The sequence below is a fragment of the Podarcis pityusensis genome (assembly GCF_964106645.2).
Source record: "Podarcis pityusensis genome assembly, chromosome: 5".
NCBI classification, from domain to species: domain Eukaryota; kingdom Metazoa; phylum Chordata; class Lepidosauria; order Squamata; family Lacertidae; genus Podarcis; species Podarcis pityusensis.
The window spans coordinates 81904834-81927704 of NC_138032.1; the positions used below are offsets into that span (position 1 = coordinate 81904834).

Below are 22871 nucleotides of genomic sequence, written 5' to 3' on the forward strand. Positions count from 1 at the left end.
AAACGGTGTTAAAAAAGGATAGAACTTTCTTTATGTACGCAACAACAGCAGCAAGAATACTCATTGCAAAGTATTGGAAGACACAAGAGCTTCCCACACTGGAGGAATGGCAGATGAAACTGATGGACTATATGGAACTGGCGGAAATGACTGGCAGAATCCGTGACCAGGGAGAAGAGTTGGTGGAGGAAGATTGGAAGAAATTCAAAGACTATCTGCAGAAACATTGCAAAATTAAAGAATGTGAGAGTGATGTTGGATTGAAAATAAGTGGCTTCCAGCTGTACAGGATTTAAAGTTATATATAGATCAAGATTAAGGATTAGGATTAAAAAAGTTAAAGGAAATGGAAATTTGGTTTTTAAGAGGTAAAATTTAATGTTATATTATATTAAGATTAAAGATTGGGATTAAGAAAGAGGGAAAGAAATTGCTGGACAAACAATTTGAACTGGAATACAAAAGAGGGAGGTATGAGGAGGTCCAGAAAATAAGTAAATTTAAAAATAGAGATGAAAAGGTGGTATTGTTTTTAATTGTTTTCTTTTTTTGTCTTTTGTTCTTTGTTTTTTTCTGGATTATGTATTGTGTACTTTTGAATTGTGTATTTCTTTTTTATTTTTTATTTTTTATCGATGTGTTCTTTTTATTGGAAACCTTAATAAAAAATAAAAATAAAAAAGAAGAAGAAAAGATATGGCCTGCACTGAAGTCTGACTACCTCATATCCTCTAAGCAGCCACTCAGATTTCTGGGATATCTCAGTCATTAAAGCTTTTAATCTCAGGGCTGTGGGTTCGAACCCCATGCTGGGCAAAAAATTCCAGCATGGGGGGGGGGGTGGGTTGGACTAGATGATCCTTGTGATCCCTTCCTACTCTAAAATTCTGTGAAGACTCTATGAAGACAGGCTATGTTGACCAAATGCCAACTTTGAAGCAATTCTAGTAGGGATGACACACATGTGGAAATGACATGAGAGATCTAAGAAGCTTAGAAGTGAAGCAAGATTTCCCCAAGGGTTTCCCCTCTCCCCCCCCCCGGGGGGGGCACATTGGTCCAATGTCATTCAAATCCCCACTCAGCCATTAGGTGACTTTAGCTAAGCGCCCATGTGTCAAACTGTGCACAATGCTAAAACATCTTGGAATCCCATGACTGGGGTTTAAATTCTCCTCTATGACGAGAGAAACGATGTAACTTGAGGTCTATCTGAGCTTACTTAACGGAAGGGTGGGATATACATGTCCTACAAAAATAAACAAAATTGATAGGAGTTTCATGTACAGTGAAGGTATTATGTAAAATGATGATAGGAAAAATAAATAATAAATCATTGGGGAAAAGAAAACACTTACTGAAGCTTTTTTGAATGCTCCCCCCTGAAAAAAAAATATCTAAGAATTTATGAGAACAAGATTAAAAACTGCAATTAACCCAGGCTTCTCTCTTTAGTAATTATTCATATACCTGTTTAGCCGATAATAACTCCTAGCTCCAGGCTGTCTGCCTGCAGTGCTAGGACACAGACAGGAACCTCTGCGAAATTGACTTCCCTGGCTACACTTGTGCTTGCAAGAGCTATTTTCAAGGGCAGATGTACAATGTTATATGGGTAAAGGGACAAGCAAATTAAAGATGGGTGTTCTGTTAGAAAAGTACTGAAGGCCTTGCGTCAGCATTTACCTCCATTTATAAGACTTCAGGGCTTTAACCCTTTGCTTTCTATTAGGCAAGTTGCAACAAGCAAGTTACAAAAACAAGACACAGTATCTACAATATTTTAAACAGAAACAGACAGGTTTTTTTTTAAAAATGTAATGTTTTTATTGATTTAATTTTTTCCCTGGTTCCATGAAGATGCTTCCATTTCAAATGCTATTTCAGCCTAGTCCCAAACAACTAGCAGACCTGCTCATACCATCTTTGCTGATGGTAAATGAAGAAATGAGTTTGCTTTTATTTATCTCCTTTTGGAAACATCTCCTTAGGACTCTTCCCCCACTTCCAGTTGTTCTGGTCTATATCACAAAGAGATGCCCACAAACCGACTCACCACCAGCTGGTCAAAAGGTTAATGCCCTCAGCCCTCTGGCATCAAGATATCCAGTGCCACACAAAACCCCCAGCCCTGAAGTCTTCAAGTAAATAAGGAATAGGAAGAGTCCCTTCCAGGCACTGGGAAAGATTCTTACTCTTACACGTTCTACATCAGAGGTTCCCAAACTTATCTGGCCTACCTCCCCCATTTCAGGAAAAAAAACATTACTCAGAGCCCCCCTGGAAATCGACCTTCTTTAAGTGAAGAAGCAGGGCTGTGTCACAGCCTGCTTGCCATTGGTCAAATAGGCGGGCAAGCTGTGATCCACTTCCTGAGCCTGAGTGAAGCTGAAATGGGTTCACCCAAGCTCAGGAAAACCTGTTGCCTTCAGCACAACTGCCGGATCCGGGGAAGGTTACCGACATGGCAGTAAGTGTCATTACGAAACATATACGAATGGGTTTTCTTCTTCTCCCACCACCTTATTTTTATTCAATGCCCCCCAACTGCACCCGAGCCTACTTCTCCCCTGGATCATTCCAGCGCCCCCCAGTGGGTGGTATCGCCCACTTTTGGAAACACTGTACAGTACTATATAAATGAAATAAGACCATGCACCAATCAATGAGCAATCATACCGGTGTAGAAATCAACCATGTCATTCATTCAGCCAGTCCACTTCCTTCAAAGGCATGGGAAGCAAGCATACAGCAGGGTCTTTCAGGCTGTTTAGGTATGGCTCCAATCACACAAAAAGTGTTTTACATAATTCCCCCACGCATTTGCTAATGAGCCTCATATTGCATTGGTTACAGCTGTTCACACTTATTACTCCCTTGTACTTGTGAAAGAAATGATAGGATACACTATTAATAGCTTTACTACATCTGCATTTGAATGTAAATACTGAAATACATTATATAGACGTATTAGATATTACAAAAATTCTGTACAGTACAAGGGTCAAGGAGGTTTTCAAAGTTTTCAATATCAGCAGATGCTAAACAAACTTCCCCCCAAACAAAAGCTTGGAAATTCTGCTCCTAAAAAAGAGCGCCCTGGATCAGACCATAGGCCTATCCAGGCTAGCACCCTGTTTCTCAAAGCGGCCAACCAGATAGAAATCCACTAGCAGAACATTAGGGTAATGGCCCTCCGCAATTGGTTCCTCATCAATTGGCATTTACTGCCTTGGATATTGAAGATAACCTATAGCTATCATGACTAGTAGCCATTTATAGCCCTATCTTCCATAGATTTCTCTAATCACCTTTCAACGCTCTCTAAATTGGCAGCCATTACCACATCTTGTTCAATTGTTTTTTGAAGTAACATATAGTGGCTAAGGGTGTGAACTGTGAGTCAAGATATCTAAACCACGGGTGTCAAACCAAGGACCGCGGGCCGAATCCGGCCCGCCAGACCTCGTCATGTGGCCCGTGCAGCCGCCGCCGGCCGCCAGCCTTCACCTTTTATTCTCCCTTTTTTTTTTTTACACAAGAAAGCCGCCTCTTCAGCGCATGCGCGGCAGCCTACAAGCCAGAGAACGTCTGCCCTCTAGCGGCGCCGGCCGTTCTACACAGGAAACCTCCACTTTACATGCATTCAGGAAACCTCCACTTGTTTTTATATTGAGTGCATGCCATCCTGTGATGTGACAGATCCAACGGCTGCCTGAACCCTTCTCTCCTGTACTGTAAGTCCTACAGATACAACCGGCCCTTTGAGGGTGACCAAACTGCTGATGCGGCCCCCGATGAATTTGAGTTTGACACCCCTGATCTAAACAGTGCAGATTACATGTTGAACACAAACTCACTAGGTCACCGGAGGTACACCAATATTTCCTCCCTCCCCCCCCCTCTCTCTCACACACACACACGTCTTACATCTGCAGTTAATAATACTGACCTGCCTCACTGGCCTACAGTAAAAAAAAAAAAGAATATGTAATGGAGGTATGTGAAAAGTCATCAAATGTTCTAATTAAAGCATTATATTGATGCTATAAATGATTACTATTGTTCCCTTTTGATTGATACAGCATCCACAATATGACACGTTTTCCTGTGTGAACCAAATTGAAATGAGGAGGAGGAGGAGTGTTAATTTCAAGTATGGGGCTTGTGCAGGAGACCTTCCTGGTTTGTGCCTGTGGTCTGCTAAAAACTATTGCTTTTGACACATATCGTTGCACAGCCATATCAAACCACTTCACGGCATAGTTTCCAGACAAATCATCTATTCCTTGACAAGTCTTGATGTTGTTATCTTCTGGGTTTAAGAGAGGGAAAACGAGGAAGCTTCTTAAGAGCTAATCTACCAAAAACATAGTGGCTATACAGAGAAATAAGTATCAAGCAGCCTGCATTTTGAAGCACTGGCACTCATGCATTAAATCATTAATGCCCAACATGAATACACGTTAATCGCCAAGTGATGGCAATATACATTGCTGTTTGATATAGGAACTGTCAGACGATTTAAAAAAAACGGATTGTGTTTTTTCCAATCACGTAGGAGAGATGGCACAGGAACAAACTCTGATGGTCGGCAGCCACTAAAAAAAGACTCCTGCCAATATTCTCTTGTCCAACTGGGGCAAGCAAGCCAAAAGTTCTTGCTCCAGGGTGAAACTGGAGTAAATAGTCAGGTTAAGATCTTCCAGCTTTTGCTTTGAAAAAATAAAATAAAAATTCCTGCTATCCATTCTTTCCAAAAATATGAGCACAGTAATGCTGGGTGGGAATGAGACAATACAAACCACAGATTTGGAGACCAAATACTTGGAAAGGGAACAGTGAATGAATTACAAATGCATCAGAACAGTGAAACTTTAATGAATGCCATCCTCTCACATAATATGCTTTCTTCAGGCACTTTGACGGCCTTTCCACATGTGGATCAACTGCAGAGGGAGGGATAAGTTCCAATGGAATGTGTACAAATGCTCACATATTCAGCATTTTGTGAAAACTATGATTTCCATGATAAGCCATGATTACGGGCTTGAATGTCTCTTCACCTTTGTTAATTGCTGCCACTGCCCCTACCTTTTATTAATTTTGTTATTGTTTTGCTTTATTGTTTGTTTTACTGCTTTGTTTTCACTTTAAACTGTAGTGGTGGTATTTGGCTTGTTCTGAATAGAATTCCCTCTATAAAATCTGCTTTGGCCTTATATTTGGAAACCCAAGTGGCATGAAGTAACTTCCACAACCTGGGGCTAGTGCACAAGTTGCAAATCCCTCCCAGTCAGAAATATCCTGGCCACAGTTACACATGCTCTGGTAATGTTGCTTTTGGACTAATGCAATGCATTGCATATGGGGATGTTCAGAAACTGCAGTTAGTTCAAAATATAGCTGCTAGGTTGCTAACTAGAAATGGCTGCATTAAACATATCTTCTCAGTTTTAAAACAGCTGCAGTGGTTGCTGATCCATTGCCAAACACAATTCCAAGCACTGGCTTTAAATGTTGAAATGTTTCATGTTAAATGTACCTAAAATTAAGCAGTTCTTGAGCAGGTGGTTGTGAACCAGATCTAGGCTCTCTTAGAAGAAACTGATTTTCTAGATTCATTTCAGTTGGGATTTAGGCCCAGTTTTGATACAGAAACTGCTTTGGTCGCTGAGTACAATGACCTCTGTCAGGAGAGACACAGGGGAAATGTGCCCCTGTTAATTCTCCTCTACCTCTCTGCGGCTTTCGATATCATTGACCATTGTATCCTTCCAGAGCGGCTGTCTGAGTTGCAGGTGGGTGGCAATGCTTTTCAATGGTCCCAGTGCTACTTGGAGGGTTGTTTCCAGAGGGTGATACTTGGAGAGTGGTAGTCAGCACTGTGAAATCTTCAATGTGGAGTTCCTCACGGCTCAATTTTATCCCCTTTACTGCTTAACATCTATATTATGGGTAGACAAACTACCCTGGGGGGCCGGTTCCGGCTCAATCGCCTTCTCAATCTGGCCCACGGACGGTCTGGGAATCAGCATGTTTTTACATGAGTAGAATGTGTCCTTTTATTTAAAATGCATCTCTGGGGTATTTGTGGGGCATAGGAATTTGTTCATTTTTTCCCTTCAAAATATAGTCTTACCCCCCACAAGGTATGAGGGACAGTGGACCGGCCCCCTGCTGAAAAAGTTTGCTGACCCCTGATCTATATGAAACCACTAAGTGCAGTCATCTGGAGTTTTGGAGTACGCTGTCAGCAATCTGCTGATGACACTCAGCTCTACTTCTCCTTTACATCTGCAGGTGTGCCAGTGGATGTGCTGGATTGTCGCCTTGCCTCAGTAATGGACTGAATGAGAGCCAAAAAACTGAAGCTCTACCCAGATAACACTGAGGCGCTGTTAGTGGGTGGTTCCCTAGACTTGATGGATGGGAGGTGGCCTGCTCTTAATGGGGTTACACTCCCCCTGAAGGAGGTGGTGCATAAACTGGGGGTACTTCTGGATACTTTGCTGTCGCTTGAGGCTCAGGAGGCCTCAGTGGCGCAGAGTGCTTTTCATCAGTTTCAGCTAGTGGCCCAGCTGCACCCCTCTGGGCAGAGATAGCCTAACCTCTGTTGTCTATGCTCTGGTAACCTCTAGGTTAGAGTACTGCAGTGTGTTATAAGTAGGACTGCTTCTGAAGACAGTTTGGGAACTTCAGCTGGTGCAGAATTTGGTGGCCAGGTTGCTCACCCTGGCAAGATGGTTTGAGCATATTACACCAGGGGTCCCCAAACTAAGGCCCGTGGGCCAGATAAGGCCCAAGGGACTCGTTTATCTGGCCCACGGCGACCCCCGCCACCCGCTCTTACTGACGCTGCGCTGCACGGCTGCCCACTTCCGGGTCGGAGGAGCACGGGAAATAGCTTGTGCACATGCACAAGCGTTATTTCTGGTGCACATCCGGGTCAGAGGAGGCCTGTGCACATGCGCATAAGCTATTTCCGGTGCACCTCCAACCCGGAAGTGCGCCGGAAATAGTGTGTGCGCCCGCGTATGGGCATGCGCTCCCCTGCCCTCTGCGCGATTGGCGCTGGAGACACCAGCCCAAGGCGCAGTAAGTTTGCTGACCCCTGTATTACACCAATCCTGACCCAATGGCTGCCAATTAGTTTCCAGGTCCAATTCAAAGTGTTGGTTTTGACCTATAAAGCCTTAAACAGCTCAGAACTGCAATACCTCAAGAACTGCCTCTTCCCAAATGAACCAACCCAGACACTGAAAATGAGCAAGAAAGAATATTTTTAAATAGTCACACCATATATTCTCCCCACACAGAGCCCAATAAATTGGAGCCACTTGTGCATTTAGTCACAAGGCAAAGCTTCCATTTTAGTTGCTTCCATTTTTGCTTGAGAGAGTCCCTAAAGAAAAAAGGCATGCACATATAATTGGTCCTTTAAACATACGCAACCCAACACTTGGTCATTTTTCACCAGATGTTTAACTGGTAGGAAGCAATTTTGAACATCTGCCACCAACATACAAGGAAGTTGTTTGAAGACCACATGAAACTGAGAAAAATTAAAGCACTTCCAATTATGTCACATCCTATGCTGTGTGTTTAGGAGAAAAAGGAAAATAAAAACCAGAATATTAATGCTGAGTCATCTGCCCCCCCCCATTTTTAAAGCTAAAATAATGCTAATAATCATCATGGTGATTTCAAATATGATTGAACTACAATTGAATATGAGGGCAGCATCCATTTTCAACTGGATTTAATAATGGAGAGTTATCCTGAGCAACCAAAGTTATCAAGCAGAACACAGACTTTCAAACAGGGCTCATATAGACAATGAAAATGTGAATATGAGTTCTAATAACTATACATTAATAGAAACTCAAGGATTTTGGGGGCCTTCAAGTCATGTACCCACAGTAGACCTGAAAGAGGCACAACATGCAGAAAGGAAGTAATCCTTCAATTTTCATATGTGCCGCCCCCTACACACACACTGAATGACCCACATATTCTATTTCATTTCTACTTCCTTAAGGAGTCTTAAATATTTAACTTGCAGGCTGTCAGGTAAAGATTAGAAGATGTGTGTAAATGATCAGAATGTTAAACACATTATTTTAACATAAAAGTGATGATTTATTTAGCTCTCTTACCTGCTTTCCCCTTTTGAATTAATTGCTGTTGATAACTTTATTAGCTTCACTAGCAGCCCATCAATCCCTCTGGCATGAATTTTACAAAGTGGAAGAAATCTGATATTTTGCAGAGTTCCCTCTCTGGTTAATCCCTTGGCTAGTACATCAGGGCAAATTTACAATGTTATTTAAGCAGAGAACAATGCTTAAAAGCTTAACAATCAGCCCTAGCTAATTTAGGAGGCTTTACAGAAGGTCCCATGAGTAGGCTTCTTGTGTAAGGAGAAGATCATAGTGTCCTTTGCATCTTCCCCTTGGGTAGGGGGGGAAAAACTAACTACCAGTTCCTTAATGAGATAAAGCTGGGGAGTGTGTTACTTATTTATTTATGTGGTATTAAAATATGAATCACAAAAAGCCAAATTAATATACAAATGCTTGTTTAAGATGGCCAGGCCTCTTTAAATCAAGTCTCTCCTACATTTCCCCATTCTCTCTAGTTTTTGTGAGGTTTATGGCTGCACAATGTAGCTTTCAAGGTACCAGCTAACCTCACAGGGGCCCCATAGCTTACATACTTTCCTATAAAGAGGTATCTATATCTGGAATCGCACCCAGACTGCCAGAAAAAGAGCACTGAAACCATTTAAACCACCGTGGAAACATGTGTGATGAAAATTTTACACACACAAATCTCCTTTTCTTTACACAGCATTTACAAATGCTAAATACATTTCATGTACATGAGCTGCAAGTGCTCCCTATTCTGATTATTGCAATTGTTATTTTTTGCTCAATGAGCCAGTACATATTCATTATTAAACATGTATGAACAAACATTCCTGTTTTTCAAAATTCCTAGCTCCAACCCCCCCCCCATCTGCCTTTAAAATCTGTAGTCATCTTTTCCTTTCTTGCCGTGAAAGGATTATAACTAGTCAGTGTAAGCTCAGCATTTTGAGTCTAAAAGCATCACTTTGGTTATGTCCATCACTCTGCTTTGTCATCATTCTGGCTTATCCGCAACAATAACTGGTACATATTCTTTCTGATGGTTGAGCCCTAGCTAAATAAAATAGCACATTTCCAGACCCACTGCCACCCCAAAAACCCCTCTTTCAGGACTTGATAATTTGAAAAGATTCCAAAATCACGTTGCTCTAGTCCTCAAGTGAGTGCACACTGGAAATGGGAGGTATGTCAGAAAAGTTAGGGATCTATCATAACAGGTTAGAATAATAAGTGAAAGACAACCATCCATTTAACAAAGAAAAACTGGAAGTTCTTCCATAATCCAGTGCTTTTTCCCCCTAAATTTTTTTTAGTGGTGCTCCCATTTTCCTACTCATATTGAAATACTACCCCTCAATGAGGCCAAACTTAGATTCACAACATGTTTAAGGGTATGTGTACCCCTGTGTCCCCCCCCGAAGAAAAGCACTGCCATAATCTATCAGAGCTCCTTCTCTAGGTTCCCCTGACCAAGAGTGTGTGGTGACAAGGAAGAGGGACTTTTTGGTGGTGACATCTGTTGTATGGAATGCCCTCCCCATTATGGTGCCCATAATATGATCTTTTGGGTAGCATTTTTAAAACTTCTGGTTTAAAAATTATTTTATCCTTCTGCATTTTGGCTGGCTTTTAGAAACATTTATCCGCATTGTTTAAAAAGAACAAAAAGTGTTTTTTTTTAATATAAAAAAAATTACACGCAATATGTGCAGCAATAAAACTGCTAGCACATTTGCAAGCAAAGCAGGGTTTCACATTGGGTGGGGGGCTGTGTGTTGAGATTCCTGCATTGCAGGCGGTCGGACTAGATGACCCTCATAATCCCTTCCAACTCTTCGACTCTATTAATAGGTGGTATATAAAATGTAATTTAAAAAATGTAAATAATGATGATAAAGTTATCAGGTCAGTGAAGGAGCCTCTGCTACTTCACAGTCACACAGGAGACCCTAGATCAGCCTTTCTCAACCTGTGGGTTCCCAGATGTTGTTGGACTACAACTCCCATCACCCCTAGCTAGCAAGGCCAGAGCTCAGGGATGATGGGAGTTGTAGTCCAACAACATCTGGGGACCCACAGGTTGATAACTGCTGCCCCAGATAGTAGATGGTTTTCAGCAATAGGGCAAGGCCCTACATAACTCCCACCAACTCAGCAAAAAACTGGATTTGACAGGATGATACATAGCACTTCGGAAGCAGTCAAATTTTCATGAGTACTTACTGTTTGGAGAAAGTTACATTTTGGATTGCAGTATTACAGAGAACACCCAGTTGTCTTTTTAAAATATCCTTTTCACATTGCGGTCTTGTATTTCAAGGCCATGAGGCTGGTTCAATATTTCCCAGCGGGAGACAACTACCATTACAAATTCCCAACAATTTGCATCTACAGATCTCATTTTAGACCAGCAGCAAATCATTTTTTCACACTGGGATCCTAGAAGCTGCTATATTTTTTTGTCTTAATGAAATTGCTTCTGCAGTAAGCACATCAAATAATATGATTTGTTAGGGTTTCCCCTCCATGATGGAAAAGCCATGATGTTTGAAGCGAAGAAGACAAATTTGATTTAGGAGAGCTCATCATACAGGAAACCAACTGTCCCACTTTTTACTCAGATATTCAATATTCAGAATAACATCCCCAGGGAAGAACCTGGTATGCTGAAGCCTCTCCAAAATGAAGTCTGAAATGAATGAAAATGGGTTCTTATACATTTTCATTGCACGAGGACTGGTGTGGCTTGTGTTAGATCAATTGGTTCTTTTACAAAGGGTCTTAGATTAACTGATGGAAGTTCATGAAGATGACTTGAAAATATGTTCTTTCCGACTTTGGAAAAAATTCTCCAAGAAACATGTCTTCCCTTATGTGAAATTACTGGTAGCTGTGATGAAAGGAAAGGAAGAATATAATAAAGAGACCGAGTGGTTTTTGTGTGTGCAAAAACATTGGACTGGTATTTTGTATTTCTTTGTCCCATTTAAGAGATATAGTGGGCTTATTTGTCAGTGGTGTTGAGAAGTGCCTTCAAAGTTTTATTAAAATCGTTACCAGTTTTTTCCATGCTAGTATTGCTATTTTAACTTTTGGATGCATATGCATTAACTCCATGACCTCTTCAATCAATCTAGGCTCAATCTATTTCCTCGTAATTTTTTTGTTGAAGTCAAAGTTCCTTCCACAGACCACCATTCTTTCCATCCTATTTCTCCTCCCTAGGCTTTCTAAGGTTAATTTGTACTCATTATCCCATCATGCATGAGAGAATATGGAAGATGCAGCTCATTATAATGGGACAGAGGGAGTTACACTGAATCTCCCTTCCACCAAATTCTTGCAGGCAAAGATTTAGCAAGTGATCATTTCAATCCACCTCCTGGACCTGTCCATGTTCTCTCTCCAATAATGTGCCCTCACTCAGTCTTCCTTCTCCCTTCCTTATTTCACATCTCCTTCTCTAGCCTTCTGCCTGCCCCACCCCTCACTAGCTTCTTAGCTTCACAGAGTCATTGCAGGGATTAACTGAGGAGGGGTATGGACAATCTACTACTCCTTGGAGAAAAAGGTGGGATATCAATGCAATAAATAAGTTCTTCTGCTTACCTGCTTGAGAAAGCTAGAGGGGCAAACCAGATGGAAATATCCAACCTGCCATCCTGTGATCACCACGTGGATCACAAAAAGCCTGGCAAATTTTGAACACGGCTCATAGATGTTATAACTCTGCTGATATGAATACCCTCACAATAATTAGAGCCATCAAATCTCTCTAGGCATAATTAGTGGCTGACCAGGGAAATATTACCAATTTACAGAAGTGAAAGAAATCCCCTTACCCCTGCCCCAGTGGTGATTAGTCTCCATAATACCTCACACCTGGTTGTGTAAAAACAAACGATTGCTTGCATGAGGTAATTTCCTATAAGCAGAAAGTAAGAGGGGCAAGCAGGTTAAGTGACCTAGCCAAGGAGACACGTTGTAGGTTAAAAGGAAAAAGGAGGAAAGGAACTCGATACTTATTGGCTTATCATACATTAGGACTCTATGCTTCTGACCACAATCATTCTTCCAAAAGACATTTATCCTGTTTAAAGCCAATGACAAAACTGAAATTGACTCTTTTAGCTTGAAGTGATTCCACACACAGCACTGACCCAGGATTTCAAACATGGAAAATTTCAACAAAGAGGCAAGCTCATACTATGGAATTTAGATCTTGAATCAGACAAAGCCAGAGAACCTTAGTTTTAAATCAATCTGTGTCATATTTGGCATTTCTGTTAGGAAACTGTTGTTTCTTTCATCTCATCCTCTGTCTGAATCCCGCCTTCAGGGTGTATATGCCCTCCCTTTTTACTGCCAGCATGTCATTCTCAGCATATTAAATTGAGACTTCTTAGAAAATTAACACACAAAACCAAAACAGAAAACCCACAGAGACTTAGTCCACCACAAACATAAGATTCTTCTTTCTTTAAGCCACGTCCCCAGACACACTCTAAATAACTTAGGAAACAAACAGACTGAACAAACAGAGCAACCAAGTTGTGTTAGTTTTTTAAAAAGTTTACTTCCACTAAATATTACAGAAAACCTATTCAAAACTCTGAAGGGCAAGGAGCAATCTTGAAAAATTACAGAACAATGGCCAAATTGAACACTGCCCCTTCCTGGATTGTCCCACTGAAGGCTGCAGGTAGAGCTTCATACATCTGAACAAAACCAAAAACACTGCAGATGGAAAGTTGGCATACTGAAGAGGCGGCTAAAATTCTTTTTTCCTGACATGGTTGCAGCACGGTGAACCAGTCAAAGATGCAATATGTTCCACCTAAAGTGATACAGGCATGATATGACTCTTGTGACTGTACCACAAGACACATCCTTTGTAACACTACCTAATCATATACATTCAAAACTACTAAATAGTATTTTTTTTAACAAAGCTGACAATCACAGTGATGATTCAGTGGCACTCCCCTCTCACTATATTAAAAAATTAATAAAGTCACTGACTCTATCAAGGTTGAAATTTGGCTGACATCTGAAGTGAGCTGAAGGAAAGAACAGAACTGCTATTTCTGCTATCAAACATCTCACATTGAGCCTCCTGTCCAGGTGGTCTAAGATTAATTTGCTTCAGTATCTGCAAAGGTACTTTCTCCTGCACATTCCTGCCCTGGAGCTGCTCCTCCCACCACCCCTCTCCCTTTCATCTGCCTGCAGAGATATCGAACAGTGTCTCTCACTGACAAAGCTTTCGTGTGTGATCTCATCCTGCACTCAGTCGCCTCGCCTGGCCCCTGCTTGCCCTTCTGCCAAGAGCAAAGCAGCACCAGGAGGAATGAACAAACGGACCACAGCACACAATCAAATTATTCTGTAAAACATTTAAGTATAGCAGGTTTATTTCCTTCTTTTAGCACCCACCCCATCCCAAATAAGTGCCAAAAGGAATATATCTATTTTTGCTGAGACAGATCCTTTGAAAGCAATGTATCACCTTCTGTTGTTTAAATATAGAGGAGGCGGACAATGCTCCTCTTCCATGAGCACAAGGGTGGCCAATACTGTGTACTCCAGATGTTTTGGACTACATTCCTGACCACTAGCTATGCTGTGGTCCACCTGATGAGAGCTGGAGTCCAATAACATCTGGAGGGTACCATGACTCTCCTCTAGCAATCTGAATAAGCATCTCTGGATGGAAAGAGCAACAGAGGAAACCTACTTTGGGGAGAATGCATGAACTTCATATTACAACCTTACACAGGAAATATAATACAATACAAAGGATATGCATGTGACTTTTGCTTTTATTGCCATTATCTCTGAATATGTACTCTCAGAACTGGGCTTTGGCACCTGAACATGCAAAGAGCTAACGTGTAAGTACTAGAAGCCTTGATCTGGTAGCTACATGAAGAATGGGAATTTCCTGAAGGAAGGGCCAATTCAAAGGCATAGTCAACTGGGGGCCAAGGTCTGATGCAAGGAAACTGTTAGAGGGAGGGCAGGAAGACTGATAAGGAAACTGACATCCTTCCAGCTTTCAAAGGAAGTTGGTATACTTGGATATACAGAGGGTCTAGCAGGCTGACAGGCAGAAAGCAAGCAGCAATAATAATGGATATTGCCTAGGCAAAGATACATGTCTGACCTAGAGGAATTTGTAGCATTGTGAGAAGGCACCAATGAGCTACAGAGTGGTGGGGAATGGAGTCATGCCAGGACCCAGAAAGACAATACTGTCCCTACTTCTTCCATTATGCAGTCTCAATGTGGCTCAATGAAAGAGGGAGGCAGGGTAGAGTCAAACAGTGTAGAGGTCTGCAGTGTGGAAGCAAACAAGCTCATGACCTACCTGCTGTGCGGTAACAAGCCAATGCCACTCACTAACAATTGTTTCAGGACCAAATGTCATGTGTATTTAGAAGAAGCTGTGTTTCATTTACCTTCAAGGTGGGAAATGTTGCATCTGACCTCCTGCCAAGAGAGAGGAGCAAGTCGAGCGCAGAGCTTGGGCTCTGCAGTGACTAAGAGGCTGGCGTTGAAATGGGAAATCAACAAATGCATTAAGTTGCCTTTGGCACATAATAGTCTTTCAGTCTCACTTTGTTCCCCCCCTCCACAATATGGAGGGTGATAATAATACAATTCCATCTTAAATGCACTGTATGATGTGCTTCATAGGTGCTGACTGTGTGGGGCTGTGAGGGCTCCAGCCCCCACAACATTCCCCATGAAGGGCCAGGGCACCCACATTTTTTTGCATGCCACGGGATCGTTTGTGCCTGGCATCAGCATGGGCTCCTGCTGAGCGTGCCCCTGAGGGAGCCCACTGCGCCCAGCCTGGCACACTGCCCAGCTTCGCAGAGGGGCGGCCAACTCCAGAGGACCCAACGGAAAGGCCCGACGATGTGCTTTGAATACTCCAAAACACTAAGCACTATTCTTGTTAATAAAGGAGGAAATGCCAAGGCTACACTGACAAAGTAGCAGACCATAGGGCGTAACACAGGCACAACTTTATTATATCCTTCTTTCAGGATTGCACTCTAATTTTCGAATGCTTGTTCACACCACTTGACTCCTGCCCTTAGCGTTCTTAAAAACAATTCAAATTAACCACAGGGATAACTGGGGATTAGCTAGGCTAAACAAATAAGACTTAAAACCATCACTTCAAAATCCTGGTTAGCAGCACAGATGACCCCAAAAGGAATTATTTCTTTACCAAAATAAGAAGAGCAAAGAGCTCTAAAATGTGAAGACCATTAAGCTAAAATGTGGCAGAATGTCCTCTTCTAAAAAAAGATCATAACTACACTAACATGTGTTTTCTCTTTGAAATCTGAGATAAAACACTTTTCAACATGGCACTCATAGAAGTTGATCATACAGGAACCAAAGTCTGTAAAGACTTGCAAATGAAAAGCAAACACTGCAATATTGATAATTATCTTGGGGAGAAGATAAGAGAGCACTGGTCAAAATACAGTACCTGGATGGGTTATTTTGGACGGGCATCTGGGAATGCCCCCAAACACAAATATATTTGTCCCAGATGAAAAGGGCAAATTTTGATTAATAGCAAGTAACTCTGATCGTAAGAGTAGCTGACTTCCTAGGATCCCTTAAATGTCAGAAAAGATCCAAAGTAGTTCAGGAGAATCACTTCAGGTGTAGTGTAGTGGCTGAGACCTTGAGCAGAGAATTTGCCAGTTCAAATCTTACCTCTATCCTGAACTTGCTGGGTGGCTGTACCCATCCCATCTTCTGCAATACAGGCATCATAATAATAACCTGCCTTACAGAGTTGCAAGGATCATGAACGCAAATTGTTCAAGGATTGCAAATGACTTCTTAAGAACACATTCTACAGTTAATGCCTGACATGACTAAAATTAAAAACAGCAAGTTAAGCAACTACCAAGTCATTAACTTATAGAAAGTTGCAAAATGGAAAGGGATTTGAATGAACGGGCACACTTTCCCACCAATTCTGTTGAATTAATTTCACTCCAATAAACATGGAGATTAATTCAAATCCAGCTCCATTATTGTACAAACACTTGGAAGCCATTTGTTGCCAATGGCAAATTAATTTTTGTCATGACTGTGACATTTTCCTCATGCCAGTTACTTTTAAAACATTACTCTATTAGAAAAGCTGGATATGATCTATTAAGAAGATAAGGAAGTTGATCTCCCTTGTGCAATGATGTTCTCTGAAGGCCCATCATGCTAAATACAGAGCTATTTGTAACAGTTCACACAACAAGCTCCCTGCGGAGGAAATGTTTTCCGAACTGGCAGCATAGAAGTAGCACAAAATGTCAACTCTTAAAAGTGACTGGTTCAAATAACAAAATTTCAGCTCACAAAAACAAGCACACTGCTGCTGCTGTATCAGTGACAAAGTAAAAATGACTGAGGTCTTGTCTTCTTAGAAAGGCGGGTATTGGGAAGTGCAGCTGGAAGTTTGCTGTCAAAATTTATCCTGATTTTTCTCTATTTAGCCTTGACTGTATCCACGTGAAAGTATCTCTTTACAACCACAGAGCCACAAATCTAGCTAATGTATCTATATTTCTTTCTGGCGACCAAGATGCTAACTGAACTCACAACCATTTCATGGCACCAGAAAAAAAGGCAGAGAAAAGCCATACACCCTAATTTATTTTCCCTTATTGGTCTGAGAAATAGTGGAAGAAAGACACGACGGGGCAGGGTCTTAAATACTAAAACATTAGTCTTTTAACTGATGGTTGGGCTCCACAAATGGGTCACAGCTATTTTTAAAAATGCAGCTCTTGTAACTTTCCTGTATGATCCACAGTGCAAAAACTTGGTACCATCACTCCATAGAATAGCTCACTAGGAAATTTGTTAACAGCCAGATTTAAAGGAAATACAATCATCTGTGAAGATTCTGTCCAGAGAGCTTAGTGCAGCCTTTCTCAACCTTGAGCCCTTAGATGTACTACAACTCCCATCATCCCTGATCACTGCCACAGGATAATGAATTGATAATAAATAATAATAATAATAATTTAATTATACCCTACCCACCTGGCTGGGTTTCACCAGCCACTCTGGGCAGCTTCCAACAACATATTAAAATACAGTAGTCCATCAAACATTAAAAGCTTCCCTAAACAGGGCTGCCTTCAGATGTCTTCTAAAAGTCTGGTAGTTCTTGTTCTCTGACATCTGGTGGGAGGGCGTTCCACAGGGCAGGTGCCACTACCGAGAAGGCCCTGTGCCTGCCTCTCTGTAACTTGGCTTCTCACAGTGAGGGAACCGCCAGAAGGCCCTCGGCGCTGGACCTCAGTGCCCGGGCAGAAGGATGGGGGTGGAGACGCTCTTTCAGGTATACTGGACTGAGGCCGTTTAGGGCTTTAAAGGTCAGCACCAACACTTTGAATTGTGCTCGGAAATGTTGTTGCAGTCCAACAACATTTAGGGACCCAAGCAGCCTGTGCAGAGCTTGTCTGAGGCCCATGGCAGGAGTCTTGTTCTTGGCAAGTTCAGCAGGCCCCTGGCAGGGACCCCGGCTATCTGAGCCCTTCGAGGCCCAGGAAAAGTGGACCTGGCTGTCTGCCCTCTCTACACAGGCCTGGACCCAAAGTTGAGAAAGGCTGGCTTAGTGACTAATGGAGAAGGATTAAGGCAGACATCTCTTACTCCAATAACCCAAGCTTGTAAATAGTCATTTGTGTGATCTTAGTAAGAATCTCATATAGGTGATTATGCTGGGAAGTTTATAAAATCTTCACTACCACCCCTTTTAGACTTCTTCTTCTTCTTCTTCTTCTTCTTCTTCTTCTTCTTCTTCTTCTTCTTCTTCTTCTTCTTTCTAGGGCACCTTTCATTTGATGATCACAAAGTAGTATACAACAATACTTTGGGAAACAAGCCAGGGTGATAAACACAATCTGAAGTTTCCTTGCTTCTCTAAAACATAGCTGTGTATCCACAGTTTATCTGGGTTTTACCTTTATTTATTCATAAACTTTAGGAAACACCTGGCATCCTGCAAATGTTTTGGTCGACATCACGCATCAGCTCCAGCCAGCTGAAACATCCCAAAACACCTGGAAGACACCAGCTTGTCAAAGGCTGTTCTAAATAACAGCTAATACTAGCTGCCATTTTTCTGGGTCCAGAAATAATGCTAAATAATGCTAAATCTATCAATCAGAATCTGCTCCCCGTGATCATGTTGGAAGAGGTGAGTGCATGAACCCAAGGCCTGTTCTTATAATGTTTGAACTGTAATTTAGCATTGTGCCCAAACTCAGTCATTTCATTACTATTAACCAGCAAACATGCATTTGGAAAACATGTTTGCCATCAAAACATGTAGTTCTGTCCAGAAATTAGAATCATAGAACTTTACAGTTGGAAGGAATCCAAGGACCATCTAGTCCAACCTCCCTGCAATGCACGATCACAGCTAATAAAGCATGTGACGTGTTTGTAAGCAAGCCATTTTTAACTCTCCAAATGCGCAGTCTCTTTCTATGCTAAGGGAAGCAGGAGACTTTGAAAGTAACTTAGAAGGGGGTATTTTAAAGGTCCAACAGTCTATATTTCCATGCTTTACTTTGCTTTCCTGCCTGCTTTGGGATTGTAAATTTCTGTTGGGGTTCTCTCACCAAATACAACTTGCCTCAAACCTGGATCTAGGCATCCAGGGAACTTTTATTCTTTCACCCAATTTTACGAAGACGTCAACATATGTATCAGAGACTCCTTATTTTAGAAGTTTAGAGTTGGAAGGGACCTCAAGGGTCATTAGCCCAAGCCCCTGCTAGGTAGGAATCACAGGTATAGAAGAACAGAATGAAATGGGAGAGTTGGAAGGGAAATTATTATGTATAAAGTTGCTGTAAGAATCATGTGAACAACCCTTAATATTTCGAAGTTCTTAGAACCAAAACATATTAAGAAACAACACAAAGTCCAGAGATAACCACATGTACACCTGAAAGCCTAACTGACATTCCTCATCACCACAACAGTCACACACATTGCTGAAGTTTTTCCATTTTTATTTGCCTCTCCAGTCACAATGAAACCTGCTCCTTAACTGCCATAGATATTGCCACCTTCCCACACATAAACATCATGTTTAAGACACTCATCTGCAAAAACTGATATGCAACGTTCACAACACATGCATGTTAACTGCAATAGGTTTAATTGTGCATCATGTTCCCCATTTGTATTGTTGTGCAATACAAAGTAGCATTGTTGCAAACCATTCAGTAGTTGGCTTAACTGATAAGAATATCATGTATCCACTTGTAGCAGCTTTTTTCATGGATTGGATGATAATGTTTTTAAACTTGCAGTGGATACTTATGTGGAGCAGGAAATCATATTTGCAACATCCCTCCTCTGGAAATGTCAACTGCCAAAAATGTCTGTCTGTCCAGTACACACATGCACACCCAGACAGCACTTCTCTGCAGCTGGTGTGGCAAATAAATGACATAGCCTGAGGAATACAGAAAGGGAATGAATGTCAGGGGTCCTGTTTCAGTACTTCATACTAGTAATGCTAAACTATATGGCAGAAGCCTATCCATTTCCTACAGCTGAGCAAAGTGTGTCAAGATTCTCTCTGTCAACAGGCAACTGCAAGAAAGAAAAATGGATTTTCTTACCAGCTGATTTTGGCGTGAACTTGTCTCTGTTGGCTGCACAAACGGCCAGCAGCCTGTATCCAAGGTCCAGGTCAAAGCCCTGCTGTGCTGCCACTCTGCTAACAACCTGGGAAGAAGGAAGAAAGGGAATCATTCACTGAGAGTTACTGCACAGTTGTAGCAAGTTAGCCAACGTGTTTGCAGCATCACCCGCAATATAAAGAACAGTACCAAGGAGGTTTGTTGCTCTCTCTTTTTTAAAAGTCACTGTGGTTTTCACAGCGCTTTTGTGAAGCAAGATGTGCATTAATTTCTTTCTCATTTAGCCACATTGCAACAACCCTGTAAAACAGGCCACTACAATTCCTATTTACATTCTGCAGGATTGAAGTGGAGAGTGTGAGAGCTGGCACAGCGTCATCCAGATTGCCCAGGAATGAACACGGACTGAAACTTGGGTCCAAGCCGATAACACATCTATCCACTGGAACACACCATCTCCCACAGCTTTACCAGCAGAGCATACACTGAATCTGAGAGCCATCATTTTGACTTTTTGCCATGAGAGAAAGACTCTTTAAACATAAAAACAAACTACCAAGATTTAAATGTAAGCAAGTTCTTAAAGGGAATTTTAATGGAGACAGCTGTTTCATGTTTCACTATATTTGAGACTTGGCTTGAGATCTTAACTACCAGACTGCACCTTAACTACCAGAATTGCCCTGCTTATATGCACACATTTGTCTCATCATTATCAGGATGGGAAGGAAGCTGAGGGGAAGACACAGCAGATTCAGGAAGATCTTAGGTACAGGTAAGCTTGGCAGTACGTCAGGTCACATGCTACTTTCTATCTAGGGAGAAGAATGGATCTCTGATGCTGCACAGAGAAATGCTTGTACAGGGTGAGACCTTTAAAAGAGGCCCTGTGGATACAGAGTACACATGTTCCACGGGGTCTCTTTTAAAAGACTCACCCTGGGAGAAGGCCTTTGACAACATATCCTGGAAATTCATGAAGGGGAACCTAAAAGAAATGGGAGTGGGACGGGGGTTTGAGAATGGGATTGAGGCAATATACTCAGAACAAAAGGCTAAACTGATAGTTAACAATGTGGTCACAGAAGAGTTCAAAATTGAAAAAGGTACACGACAAGGCTGCCCGATTTCCCCACTACTATTTATCTCGGTTCTGGAAGTGCTCCTGAACATGATTAGAGGGGATCGGCTGGTGGAAGGGATCCAGGTCGGAGCGAAACAATATAAACTTAAAGCGTTTGCAGATGACCTAGTTCTGACATTACAGGAGCCGGAATCTAGTACGAAAAGAGTATTACAATTGATTCAAAACTTTGGTCGAGTGGCGGGATTTAAATTAAATAAACAAAAAACCAAGGTATTGGGGAAAAATTTGACAGATACTGAGTCGGAACGGTTTCAGAGGGAGACAGAGTTAACGGTGGTCAAGAAAGTGAAATACCTAGGGGTAAACATAACAGCAAAAAATCTGAGTTTATTTAAAGATAACTATGAAAAATGCTGGTTAGAAATTAAGAGAGACTTGGATAGTTGGTCAAGATTAAAACTTTCTTTGTTAGGCCGAATAGCTGCCATCAAGATGAATGTATTGCCAAAAATGTTATTTTTGTTTCAGACACTACAGATTGTAGACAAGACAGAGTGTTTCCGGAAGTGGCAGAAAGATATTTCCAAATTTGTCTGGCAGGGCAAAAAGCCCAGAATTAAGTTCAAGATATTAACGGATGCGAAAGAAAGAGGGGGCTTTGCCCTGCCAGACCTAAAGCTGTACTACGAAGCGGCAGCTTTCTGCTGGCTAAAAGATTGGCTACTTCTTGAAGATACGGATGTATTAGATTTAGAAGGTTTTAATAATGCATTTGGATGGCATGCATATTTATGGTATGACAAGGTTAAGACAAACAAGGCCTTTAAGAACCATATTGTCAGGAAAGCAGTATTTAATGTCTGGATAAGATACAAAGACTTATTGGAGAATAAAACTCCGAGGTGGCTGTCACCCCTAGAGGCTAAGGCCCGAAAAAGAGCCAATATGGAGGCCAATTGGCCAAAATATTGGGAGATATTAGAAAGAGATGGTAACAATTGGAAATTGCAGAGTTTAGAGAAAATGAAAGATAAAGTGCGAGACTGGTTACACTATGCTCAGATTAAAGAAGTTTTTAAAAATGACAAAAAGTTAGGATTCCAGGTGGAGAAGTCAAAGCTGGAAACTGAACTGTTAGAACCTAAGACTAAAGTACTTTCAAAGATGTATAATTTGTTGCTGAAATGGAACACACAAGACGAAATGGTCAAATCGGCAATGATAAAATGGGCACAGGACATTGGGCATAATATTATGTTTGAAGATTGGGAAAGGTTATGGACCTCTGGGCTGAACTTCACTGCATGTAATGCTTTGAAGGAAAATGTAATGAAAATGATATATAGATGGTACATGACCCCAGTCAAATTGGCCAAAATATACCATTCGTCTGACAATAAATGTTGGAAATGTAAGGAAAATGAAGGAACTTTTTTTCACCTCTGGTGGACTTGCCCGAGAGTGAAGGCCTTTTGGGAGATGATATATAATGAGTTAAAAAAGGTGTTTAGGTACACCTTTACTAAGAAACCAGAGGCCTTCCTCTTGGGCATTGTCGGCCAGAGTGTGTTAAAGAAGGACAGAACATTTTTCATGTATGCAACAACGGCAGCAAGGATACTGATTGCTAAGAACTGGAAAACTCAAAATCTACCTACGCTGGAAGAATGGCAGATGCAGCTGATGGACTATATGCAATTAGCTGAGATGACCGGCAGAATTCGAGACTTGGGAGAAGAGAGGATGGAAGAAGACTGGAAGAAATTCAAGACTTATCTGCAAAAGTATTGTAATTTGGCTGAATGTTGATTGGGATGTCAGAGTAGAAGTAATTGTCTACCACTAAATTAGACTTAAGTTTAAACTATACGCTAATGATCAAATCCAAGATTATGAACAAAATGATAATTTGTTTGGAAATAATTC

The 22871-nt window shown here is 41.5% G+C and overlaps 1 protein-coding gene across 13 annotated transcripts in view; it reads right to left on the bottom strand.

Moving 5' to 3' along the window:
* ZMIZ1 (zinc finger MIZ-type containing 1) overlaps positions 1-22871 on the bottom strand; it is a 386929-nt gene that overhangs the window by 108599 nt on the left and 255459 nt on the right. For all 13 annotated transcript variants that reach the window (XM_081007653.1, XM_081007652.1, XM_081007657.1 and 10 more), the window contains one exon: positions 19838-19943. In XM_081007653.1, the coding sequence (XP_080863779.1) occupies positions 19838-19943 (106 nt within the window). The remainder of the gene's footprint in view (positions 1-19837; positions 19944-22871) is intronic.